Genomic DNA, 12,785 nt, shown 5'->3' with positions numbered 1-12,785 from the left:
CCACCCAAGCAATCCTTCAAAAGTGTTTAAAAAAATGTTTTGTAATACTTCCCTGCCGTTTTTCAAAGAATGAACAAAGCGCTGAGTCAAAATACAGAGAGGCAGACTGCAGGTGAAACAGTGTAAAAGTTGGCTGTGACACTAAAGTTACACATTTCCTGGCCCCCTTTACCCACTCAGGAGCCCCCTGCCCTGGAGGAAGACTAGAGATGATACACAGTTCTTTAGACTCAGACAGCAGAGTACCTACTCGGAAGTCCGGCCACTAGAGAACCACATTAATCCTCTCATGTACTGCTTAATGAAAACCTCAGTTTCACCCAGCTATCATCTATTTTACATCATTATCATCTGCTTCATGGGAACCAACCAATAAAGTGATTAAAATGACATGTTTTAAAGAAAAATAAGCTTTTACAGAAAAATGCAATGTGGTTGAATATGATCACTTCTTTGCTTTCAGATGGTAGAAACAACTCACTAAATTTCTGCTGGAAGAGTCCTTAAATATGTGAATGTCACCATTAATCTGAGCCTTATAACCATACAGACCATCATGCTTATGTGACTGGTACAGTGAAAATGTCGGCACCTTAGTAGCTGCATGATCAGCCTGGTCCTTCTGCAGTTGGAAAGTCGGTATCTCGATGGGAGTGAGAGTTGGCAAGCAGCCTAATTCACGCACATTTGGAGTTACTGAAGTACATGTGGTTCCCTGGCACAGCTCTCTGTCTAGGACTCAGAAGGGGCTTTCAAAGGAATGGGCTTTGTCTGTCAGTCACATGCCAAGCGACCCCGTCCTGTCAGCTGTCACTCTCTAATTTAGAACACTGTCTATGGCCATTGGCTGAGGCCCCATCTATTGTCCATCACCACAAAATTCCCCAAATGAAATATTCATCACAGCAGATCCATCCTGAACCAGAAGGAAGAGAACACAAAGCAGATATTCCAAGCACCAATGCCTTACCAATGGATCGTTGTCTTGTAGTGGATACTTTTCTTGGTTTGCTTTTCGTGGGGATCAATCACATTGCTTTAAAATAGAACTGATTTATTTAAACACAAAATATCTTTGTTGGAAAATGCTGATTTTGCTACACAACAATCTTCTGGGTTCACTGAACGCCCTCTAATTTCCTCTACTGTCTGGATTTGGAAAAAAACTGAAAAGCATGTTATATGTTTGTCCTCTTTCCTTACAGAAAGCAAAGATGCACGAGAGGACATGCAAGCCCACTCCTATAGGACAGGTCCGTCCTGCTCAGCACCCACACTCAGTGGAGGTCTCAGATGACCTGGGCTATTAGCTGACAGAGCTATCAGGTGAAATGGCAAGTAATGCTACCCTGGGCTATCTCACGAGAAACAGCTGCTAGACATGGTCCAGACTTGGATAGACCCAGGAGGTTTTGTTCATTTCTACAGAGTAAGTAAGGCAGAGATAGCAGCCAGGTGTGCCATGAACAGGCCTGTCCCTAAAGTATGTATCCTGGGGCAGGAACACCAATGAAAGCCTAACCCACAGTTCCCATCCCACCCTGGGTTCTGTGCCCCTGCACAAGCATCCTGCAAATGTGGGCGGGAACATCGGTGCAAACATCATCTACTCAGTGCACACCCTTGCAAACAGCTGCCCCTTTGGCCCAGTGTGCACACTGGCCTGGATATGGAGAGAGGACCAGGCAGGCCTGGGCAGGAGGCTTTTGGCTGTTTGGGAAGGAAACAAGGGGTCCTGGGAGCCCAGAGAATAGATTACAAGTGGGAAGATGGACTCTGTGCATCATAGCTTTTCACTCCTTGCCGAGGAACACACCCAGCCACAGAAGGCCAGAGCAGAGGTCCTTAAAGTGCAGGGCCCAGCAGCCTCTTGGGGTTTAAGGGCAGTGCTGGATGTGGGCAACCCCAGGGTGGGGTCTGTGGGGTGGGCTTGGAGACCTGGGCCTGCACAGCTTCCTTGGTAAACTGAGGAGGTGTGTACCAGAGGACTGTCAGCTCATTCCTCTCCACACCCGATACTGTGGGATTCTAGGATACAGTTTGTCACTGTTGATGGCTCAATCTTATGCACCGGACAAAGATAATATGAAGGAAAAAATAAAAAACATTCAAATGAGTGTAAAGGTCTTTAATCTCAGCCTCTCTAGTTCAAAGAGATGAACAATGAGAGATTCTGGTTTATCAATGATCTGGTTCATAGAGCTGTTAGATTCATCTGTCACAGGTGACCCAGCAGAGTATAACAACAAACCAGAGTACAACATCAAAACTGTAATCGACATAATCAATGGATTAGGAACCATTCAAAATAGCTCCAGTTTTCCAACTGTACATATTGGTACTGTGTGTAATTAACACATAATTTATTATGGAAATGTGGGCATGCCAATAAGCCGGAGGATTTAAGTTGACAGTTTTCATAATACTTGAAACTTCAAATGCCTTTTCTGTGGACTGGATGACCTCTTCCAGGTGCTTTGGTTTGGTTTATCTCCTGATAGATTCTGATGGAAGCAGGTAGGACCAGCCTCTCCTGAAGCTCATCGTGGTTGTAAGACATGCAGTGCCTGCTCACCCGCCCATGGAGAAACATTGCTGTCACAAGACACAGAAGACACACTCCCAATCAGGAGTACTTACCTGTCCTCTCATATCTGGAGCAATGGGAATGGTGGGCCAGATGGTTGAGTAGATGCCAAAAAACACCAGCCAGATCAGCATGCTTCCCCAGACAGCCAGATGACTGAACTGCAGAGGGAAACAGACACTCAGACAGGTTTCTCGACCAGCCTGGCAGATTCACCCCAACTCCACTTGCTGCAGAATCCTTGCATCCAAGCTACCTTTCCTTATGGAAAGCCTTTGATGACTCACCAGTTAATGGGAAGTTCAATCTTTCTAATTCCCGTGTCTCAGAATTTTTAACAATGAATTCAAGTAATGAATGGCCCCAAAGTACCCTGAAGGTGAAGGTGCTTTTGCTGTCACAGGTGACCTTACTCTAAGATTTCTCCCATAGTAACAGCGGGCCCCTCTCAGTTCATAGCAAGTGTTTGCTCCAACCTGCGGCTGTATACAACAAGGACTCATTAATCTGGTAACAGAGTGGCTGAACAGACAAAATAAATAAGAAGTTTTTATTTATCATTTCAAGACTTTGATTGTTCCATCTTTAGCCAAGAGTTTTTTATTTTTAAATCTGAAATGGATATTGCCTCTTAACAATGCCCCTTTAGGCATCTACTGAGTTGTTCATTTTTTCTTCTTTGTCCTCTTAATGTGATGATCCTTGACTTCTTTCTCTCTTCACACCCCACAATCTAATCCATGTGCAAGCTCTGTTAGCTTTTAGAAAGATAAAATGAATCCAGACTCCGACCACTTCTCACTACCTCCTCCTCTAACATTGTAAGCGAAGTCGTCATCACCTCTGACCCGGATTAATTGCCACTGTCTCTTAGGGGATTCCCTGATTCCTCACTGACCTTCCACCCCATCCCCATTTTTCTTAGCAGAGCATTTAAACAGCAGCCAGGTCATGACACTATGAGACATACACATGAAGCTTTAGTTATAATCTTTAAATGCTGGAAATAACCAAAATGTCTAAAATAAGAGAGTGATGAAGTAAATGGTGGGACATCTGTAAAACATAATACTCTTTAATCAAGAACAATAACTTTGTTGACTTGTATTTTAAGTCACAGAAAATGTGCCTAATATATATTTAAATTAAAAGGGATTACAAAGTCCTATGTTTTATAATGCATCATCTTATTAAAAAATACACACACATGCAGACATAGAATGAAGTCTGAAAGGTTCCACAGGAAAGCATTAACAGTGACTGTCTCTTGGTGGTAAAATTATGGACATTAAATGTTTTTTGTCCTTCTATATTTTCCATATATGTGTGTGTATAATATGGTTTTTGTTTTTACAATGAGCAAACACATTTGAAGTGAGATGACTGTTAATAGCTTAGAGCTGTATTATGTGCCAAGCAAATGAATCACCAAGAGACTTTGGATTGCAAATTTACCCTGATCAAGATCAAACCACAATTTTTACACAGAAAATCTGAAAGAAGATAGCCAGATATTGCTTATTGTTTCCCCAACGCTTAAAAAGAAATCCTAGCATGAAAAATATCTATACTGAACAGAGAAACAATTCTAGAGAAAACTTACTTTAGTCCAAGCTGTGGTCTCCAAACCAGCTTTCAGACAAACAGTAACAACAACATACTGTGAAAATAAAAAACAGTTTGGAAACACATTATTCTCAATGAGTTATTTTCACTTTCCGTGAGAAATCCCATCTCTCCACTCCAGAACTAGCTTCCCCAGGGCAGCTCCGGTTTGAAAGCACCAGCCATGTCAGTAGCTAATTCTCTAAGGGTTATTTTCAGGGGACATACAGGCAGATTCACTTCCAGAAGAGCTTTCATTCTAGTAACAGTCTTTCTCATAAATAATAGTTTTGCCCTTTTCTTAGCCTGGGAGATACCACCTTCCTGAGTGTTGTTTTCCTTTGCAGGTAGGTGTAAAATGGTTATTTGAAGAATGGGGAAATCTGTTAACCACCTGCCCAGAAACCTTGACTCGGCATAACCTTCAGAAACGATGATGTAAGCATTTCACAACCATTCTGAACTTTGAAGGATACATAAAATACATTTTGAAGATTTGAAATAAATAATAATAATGAGGAAGGCCCTTTTTAAGGGTTTAGAGAAGTACAAGCCACACATAAGCTGTTTAAGAATGGCTTAATAAACAGAGATAAACTTACTGTGTAAACAATATTTCCAACAAATAAATAGTCGGTAGCATGACCACTTGTCAACACAGTATCTGAAAAGCAAAGAAGTTACTATTAACATCCAAGGAGCTGAGCATGGCCACCTATTTAACTCAGAGCATTAAACAGGGAACTTTAGGAACATCAATCAACTCACAGAGTATTTCAAAATCCCATCCTGTGACTCTAATGCTTACTTCTCTTTCTAATGATGAACTTTTTCATCTTATATTCTCTCCAAATGAAGCAAATAAAGTCAAGCTTCCAACCAACCAACCAACCAAACGCTTGATCTGCACTGAAATTTACATTTTTGTAAACATTAAAATTTATCTTTGTCCAGTTTGTTTTAAAAAAAGGAATAAGAACATACTCATCTATCTTTATTAAGTGCCATCAATGTTGGGGCTTTTTCCAGGTGTTCTTTATGATTCATCTTTACATTTTGCTAAATTGGAATTATGGACCAATAAAAAAATAACTACATGCATATTAAATCAATTAATAATGACTGAACTTGGAAAGAATTTTGGGGGTATTTATTACTCATGTTCTCATTTGCAACTGTATGAGCTTCCGGAGTCTATCACCTGGGGGAATGCAAGCACTCCAATGACAGAAGTTCAGAAAATACAAGATGGATTTTAAGCCTCAGTTTTCCTATATTTTCCTTTTTTTTTTTCTTTTCAAGGATGGCTATGACAATGTCTATAACAACCACTATGGCAGAATGCTAATAGAGTTGTTTCATCATCTCCGCTACACCTGCACAGAGAAGTCTGTTTTTTATCCTGAGTGGTCAGAGCCTATTTTAATATCAGGCTTAGTTTCCTTGGATGACACTGCCAACCTTCCTTTATTCTTATTTCTTTCAACTTCTCCCAACTTTTGTTTTAGATTTTGGGGTACACGCGCAGGTTTGTTACAAAGGTATACTGTGTGATGCTGAGGTCTGGAGTACAAATGACTCTGACACCCAGGTAGTAAGCATAGTACCCAATGGGTAGTGTTTTTTTTGTTTTTGTTTTGTTTTGTTTTGTTTTTGAGACAGAGTCTCGGTCTGTTGCCCAGGCTGGAATGCAGTGGTACAATCTCGGGTCACTGCAACCTCCGCCTCCTGGATTCAAGCAATTCTCTGCCTCAGCCTCCCAAGTAGCTGGGATTACAGGTGCCCGCCACCATGCCTGGCTAATTTTTGTATTTTTAGTAGAGACAGGGTTTTACCATCTTAACCAGGCTGGTCTCGAACTCCTGACCTCATGATCCACCCGCCTCAGCCTCCCAAAGTGCTGGGATTACAGGCGTGAGCCACCGTGCCTGGCATCGCAATGGGTAGTTTTTCAAGCCTTTCCTCTCTCCCTCTCTTGTCAAGTTCTCCGGCATCTATTGTCCTCTTCTTTATGTTCATGTGTACTCAATGTTGAGTTCTGACTTATAAGAGACAACATGTGGCATTTGGTTTTATTCTTCTTTTATACTCAGTTCTGGTCTGTGGCCCGCAGGCTGGGTAGATAAGGATGCTTGTGTTCAAATTTCCAACCAGTAGCTGCTATACATACATATCTGGGCTCGCAGATTTCCCCAATGCTTGTTGAACAATCCCACTCTTATTAGAGAATCAATATCTATTTATTTTCCTAAAACAGCATAATGATGGAGTCATAAGTGGAATTGCGGAAGCATGGGTCTCTGAATCCAGCCCCTGGGCACACACAGTCTCCTGATTCCAGCCAGGTAAATCTGTGGATAAGGGAAGATGAACCAGGAAAGCAACATCACGGGCTGCACTAAACGGAGGCCCTGCTGCTGGGTAAAGTAAGAGTTATATCAGGAGAACGGGGCGAGACATGGCCACTGACTTAAAAAGGAACGGTCTCAAAGCTTAGGGGAGAGGGGACAAGGACAGACTGGAGCTTAGGCATGACTTCATTAAAAGGGAAGGAAGGGAGCAAGTTAAAAGAGTAAAAGAAAGGCTGAATTAATCCCAAGAAGGCAACATGCTGATGTATTAGCAAATAGTTACTCAAAACTGTAGGAGTTCACTTTTCAGGAACTGGCCTTAAGACTGTTTTACTAACAGGTGCAACACTTTTAAATGCCTGCCTCAATGAAGAAATACTTCAGTTTAGTATGGAGACCATCTCTTTGATTCTAACATAGATTATAGCCTTGAAATGAATACGATTCTTCTTTTATGTACTCAACAAATATTTACTCACAGCCTATTTTATGCCAGGCACTATTATGAAAACTGGGAAGAGAAGGTCCCTGTTTTTATACAGCTTGCGGTCTAGTGAGGAGACAGGACATAAAACCTTAAACAGATACACGATAAAATGTCAGGTGTAATAAGTGCTATGAAGAAATACATTAGCTGATGGGTGCGGTGGCTCACACCTGTAATCCCAGCACTTTGGAAGGCCGAGGCGGGTGGATCACCTGAGGTCAGGAGTTCAAGACCAGCCTGGCCAATGTGGTGAAACCCTGTCTCTACTAAAAATACAAAAATTAACTGGGCGTGGTGGCACCTGCCTGAATTGCCAGGTACTCAGGAGGCTGAGGCAGGAGAATCACTTGAACCTGGGAGGTGAAGGTTGCAGTGAGTGATCATGCCACTGCACTCCAGCCTGGGCAACAGAGCAAGACTCTGCCTCAAAAAAAAAAAAAGAAAAAAAAAAGAAAAAAAAAGAAAAGAAAAGAAACATATTAGCCAAGTGTGGTGGTGCTCGCCTGTGGTCCCAGCTACTTGGGAGGCTTGCGGTGGGAGGATTGCTTGAGCTCCGGAGTTTGAGGCTGCAGTGAGCCATGACTGCAACAGTGCACTCCAGCCTGGGTGACAGTGTAAGACCCTGTCTTAATAAAAAATAAGAATAAAACACAGGAGCTATAAGGTAGAGTAATAGCATTGCTATTTTAGATAGGGATCTCTGGAACAATCTTTCTGAGGAGGTGACATTTGAGCAGATCTGAATGGTACGAGGGAGAGAGTTAAATGAGGATCTACAGGGTGAGTGTTCCAGACAGAGGAGAGAAACTGTGCAGAGTCTGAATGCAGACAGCACTTGATGAGCTCAAGGATCATTACAAAGACCAGTGGGGCTGCAGGCACTGGGAGAAGGAAAAGGAGAATGCAGACAGTCAGAGGGGCAGACAAATGTGGACCACAGCAAAGAGCTTGGATTTCTTTGTTAATTGTAATAGGTAACCACTGGAAGATTCAGAGCCGGGAATGAAATGGAATAAGTTACATTCTTAAAGGAATAGTCCAGCTTTTATGGGAGAATGGACCATAGATAACCATAAATGGGATAATAATAAATGCAAAGCCAGCTTAGAAATGATTGTAGCAGTCTATCTAAGAGGATGATACTAGTCGTGTTATAACTGTGCAGCCCAATATGGTAATCACCAACTACATTTAGTTGTTTACATTTAAATTAATTAAAATAAAATACAATACAAACTTCATTCCTACCTGGGGCTGGGGAGGAAGGGGAGAAGGAGGAGTTATTTTGCTTAATGAGCACAGAGTTTCAGTTTGGGGTGATGAAAATTTTTGGAAAAACATAGTGGTGATGGTTACATAACATTCTGTAATTAATGTCTCTGAATTGTATGCTTAAAATGTTAAAATGGAAAAGATGATGTTTTTAACATAATAAAAAATTTTAAAAATGGATCATAGAAACAAAACTATAAAATCATTTTTAATTGATGTAAATTTAAGGGGTGCAAGTGCAATTTTGTTACATGAATATATGGGAGTGAAGTCTAGGCTTTTAGTGTCTCCATCACCTGAACAATGTGCATTGTATCTATTAAAGAATTTCTCAACACCCTTTCCCTTCCCACCCTCTCACCCTTCTGAGTCTCCAGTGTCTATCATGCCACACTCCATGTCCATGTGTACACGTTACTTAGCTACCACTTATAAGTGAGACCATGCAGTATTTGACTTTTTGTTTTTGAGTTGTAAAACTATAAAACTCTTATGATAAAACATAGCGATGAATCTTTATGACCTTGGATCTGGCAATGGTTTCTTAGATATGGTACCAAAAGCACAGTGAGGAAAGAAAAATGTAGACGAACTGGACTTCTTCAAAATTAGAAACTCTTGTGCTTCAAAGGACAACACTAGGAAAGTAAAAAGACAACCTGAAAAATGGAAAAAAGTACTTGCAAATTATGTATCTGAAACCTGTATCCAAAATGCACAAAGAGCTCTTACAACTCAACAGTAAAAAGGCCACCCAAAAAATTTAAAAATAGGCAAAGGATCTGAATAGACAGTTTTGCAAAGAAGATATCAAAATGGCCAGTAAGTGCATGAAGAACAGCACGACATCATTAGCCATCAAAGAAATATAAAATCAAAACTGCAATGAGATACCACTTAACACCCACCGGGGTGCCTACAAAAAAACAGACAATAACAAGATGTGGAGAAATTAGATCTTTCATACACTGCTGGTGGGAAAGTAAAACGGTGCAAACCCTGGAAAACTGTGAGGCAGTTCCTCAGAGCGTTATGTACAGTTACCATGTGACCTAGCCATTGTACTCCTAGGTACATATCTAAGAGAAATGAAAACATATGAATGAAACCCACAAAGCCTTGTACTTAAAAGCTATAGCACCATTATTATAATTATTCATAATAGCTTAAAATAATGAATAGCATTATTCATTATTCACAATAGCCTATTTATAACCCAAATGTCCATCCACTGTGAAATGGTAAAATGTGGTATATCGATATGATAGAACACCATTATTAGGCAATAAAAAGGAATGAAGTACTGATACATGCTACAACATGGATGAACCTTGAAAACCTTATGCTAAGTGAAGAAGCCAGACACCAAAGGCCACATATTCCATCTCTATGGAATGTCCAGAAATCGGCACATCTACAGAGACAGACAGTAGATCAGTGGTTTCCAGGTACTGGAGGTGCTTGGGAGAAATGGGGAGTGACTCTTTTTTTTTTTTTTTTTGAGATGGAGTCTCACTCTGTCGCCCAGGCTGGAGTGCAATGGCTTGATCTCTGCTCACTGCAATCTCTGCCTCCTGGGTTCAAGCGATTCTCTTGCTTCAGCCTCCCAAGTAGCTGCGATTACAGGCATGCGCCACCACACCCAGCTGATTTTTGTATTTTTAGTCGAGACGGGGTTTCACCATGTTGGTCAGGCTGGTCTCGAACTCCTGACCTCAGGTGACCACCTGCCTTAGCCTCCCAAAGTGCTGGGATTACAGGCGTGAGCCACCATGCCCGGCCAGGAGTGATTCTTAATGAATATAGGGTTTCTTTTGGGGGTGACAAAAGTGTTCTATAATGTATTGTGATGATGGCTGTACAACTCTGTGAATATGTTAAAAACCATAGAATTGCATACTTTCAATGAATTAGATGGTATATAAGTTATAGCTCAATAAAGCTGCTATAAAAACTTCAGTTCCTCGGTCATTTTAAATTCACAATAGCCACATGCGGCTAATGGCTACTGTATTGGGCAGTACAGATACAGAACATTTCCATCCTCACAGAAAGTGCTATTGAACAATGCAGGCCCAGAGTGGCTTGGACAGAAGCCACTTGGAAATATTTTGAAGGTGGAAATGACAGCATTTGGCCAGGCACAGTGGCCCACACCTGCAATCCCAGCACTTAGGAGGCTGAGGCAGGAGGACTGCTTGAGCCCAGGAGTTTGAGACCAGCCTGGGTAACCCTATCTCTATGAACAAATTTTTTTAAAACTAGCCAGGTATGCTGGTGCATGCCTGTAGTTCCAGCTGTGTGGGAGGATTCCTTAAGCCCAGGAAGTTGAAGCTGCAGTGAGCTATGATCACACCACTGCACTCCAGCCTGGGTGACAGAGCAAGACCCTGTCTCTTATAAAAACAAACAAACAAAATTTTCTTATGATTTGGATGTAGGGTAGAAAATAATGTGAGGAATCAAGAAAGTTTTTGGCTGGAGTATGTAGGTAAACAGCGGTGTTTGGGATGGAGAAGACTGGTTCTGGTCATATGAATACCGGAAGACATATGAAAACTTGGTACCAAATGATTCATATTTTAAGTTCACAAGAGGAAGAACAGACAGCAATGAAACATGACCATATTACAAAACAAAGAAAACATGAGGTGGAGAGAAGGGAACTAGGGTTAGTGGAGACAGTCCCAGTAATGAGAGTTATAAAACCCAATAACAGCCCTGCTCTCTGTTCCAGCTCTGCCATTATTTCATTTTTTAAAAGTTTAGGTTTTGAGTCTCAATTCTCCACCCATAAAATGGAGATTTTTATACCAGATGCAAATGATGACAACTGAGTTATCTCTAAGGCTTCTATCAGATAGGGAACTCTAAAAGGCTAAGGCCTGTATTCTTAGCTGCTAAATCAGCCCCATGGATTTAACAGCAGAAACTTGAGTCTCAGATCTTCTCCCTCCTCAACATAGCTTAGGATGTCTTTCCTCATCTCCATCTCAACCCACCTGCTCATGAATCCATCTGAATTGAGAAGAGCAATGATCTATGTGCTTGAAGTCCCACCTACATTAGCCCTAAGGGGCCCTAGAGAAAACTCTGACCAGACAAAAGGGTTAGCAGGCATGGGAGACTAAGCTGAAAATCAAAATTTGTAGCTATGGTTTGACAACTTTTTGAATTTTCTTCTAATACCAATATTTCCAATCTGGTTGAGTCAGGGACTAAAACATACAAAGTATTTGTTTAACAGGGAGGACATAGAACATGTTTCATATTTTATGGATATACACACAATAAACAAAAATTTAGACATTATAAGAAATTTTATATATATATATATATATATATATATTTTTTTTTTTTTTTTTTTAGATAGAGTCTTGCTCTGTCACCAGGCTGGAGTGCAGTGGCACAATCTCAGCTCACTGCAGCCTCCACCTTCTGAGTTCAAGCAATTCTCCTTCCTCAGCCTCCCGAGTAGCTGGGACTACAGGTGTGCATCACTATACCCGGTTAATTTTTGAGGTATTTTTAGTAGAGGCGGGGTTTCACCATATTGGCCAGGCTGGTCTCGAACTCCTGACCTCAAGTGATCCACCTGTCTCAGCCCCCCAAAGTGCTGGAATTACAGCCACCGCACCTGACCAAGAAATTCTATGTTTAAAAAATATCTTATATAAGCACTTTACTGTATGACAGGCACAGTTCTAAGCACTTTACACATATTAGCTCCTTTAATACTTTAGCAACTACATGAAATAGTATAATTACGTGCATATTTCACATGAGGAACTTGGTGCAGCAAAGAGAAGTCAAATATGTTCAAGGTAACATGGTTAGTAAGAAACTGTAAATTTTTTTTTTTCTGAGACTGAGTTTCTCTCTTGTTGCCCAGGCTGGAGTGCAATAGCATGATCTTGGCTCACTGCAACCTCTGCCTCCCAGGTACAAGCAATTCTCCTGTCTCAGCCTTTACCATGTGAGTCAGGCTGGCCGCGAACTCCTGACCTCAGGTGATCCACCTGCCTCGGCCTCCCAAAGTGCTGGGATTACAGGCACGCACCACTGCACCCGGCCAAGAAACTGTAAATTTTGTAAACGAGAGTTTGTACTAATTAACTGAGTTAGAAAAATGGACTCCTAAGAATGACAGGAGATAATTTCAAAGAAAAAAATAATTAGACTAAGAAGTACTCATTTGAAATACTGACACCTAATGGAAAGGAAATATCCAGTAGAGAACTGCGGTGGACAGAAAATTAGACTCATATGACACAAATTTTACACCACATAAGGAAGCACAGAAAGTGAACAACTCCGGGAGTGCCAGGAACGCCTGGAGATCTGACCTTTTATTCTGAGTTGGTGTGGACATTTCATTAGCCCAGAGTTTATTAAATTTGGCACTACGGACATTTTGGGCCATATAATTCTTTGTCTAGGGGCTGACCTGTGCATCGCAGACTGCTTGGTAGCATCTCTGGCT

General features: G+C 41.2%; 1 protein-coding gene across 5 annotated transcripts in view; it reads right to left on the bottom strand.

Moving 5' to 3' along the window:
* Positions 1 to 12,785, bottom strand: part of ATP8A2 (ATPase phospholipid transporting 8A2) — a 652,717-nt gene that overhangs the window by 160,253 nt on the left and 479,679 nt on the right. For all 5 annotated transcript variants that reach the window (XM_031001328.3, XM_055359710.2, XM_055359711.2 and 2 more), the window contains 3 exons: positions 4,795 to 4,856; positions 4,191 to 4,247; positions 2,641 to 2,748 (listed from right to left, as the gene is read on the bottom strand). In XM_031001328.3, coding sequence (XP_030857188.2) covers positions 2,641 to 2,748; positions 4,191 to 4,247; positions 4,795 to 4,856 — 227 coding nt within the window. The remainder of the gene's footprint in view (positions 1 to 2,640; positions 2,749 to 4,190; positions 4,248 to 4,794; positions 4,857 to 12,785) is intronic.

This window comes from Gorilla gorilla, chromosome 14 (assembly GCF_029281585.2).
Source record: "Gorilla gorilla gorilla isolate KB3781 chromosome 14, NHGRI_mGorGor1-v2.1_pri, whole genome shotgun sequence".
Lineage (NCBI taxonomy): Eukaryota > Metazoa > Chordata > Mammalia > Primates > Hominidae > Gorilla > Gorilla gorilla.
The sequence above is the reverse complement of the archived record's forward strand: the minus strand, read 5'-3'. Positions and strand labels throughout refer to the sequence as shown.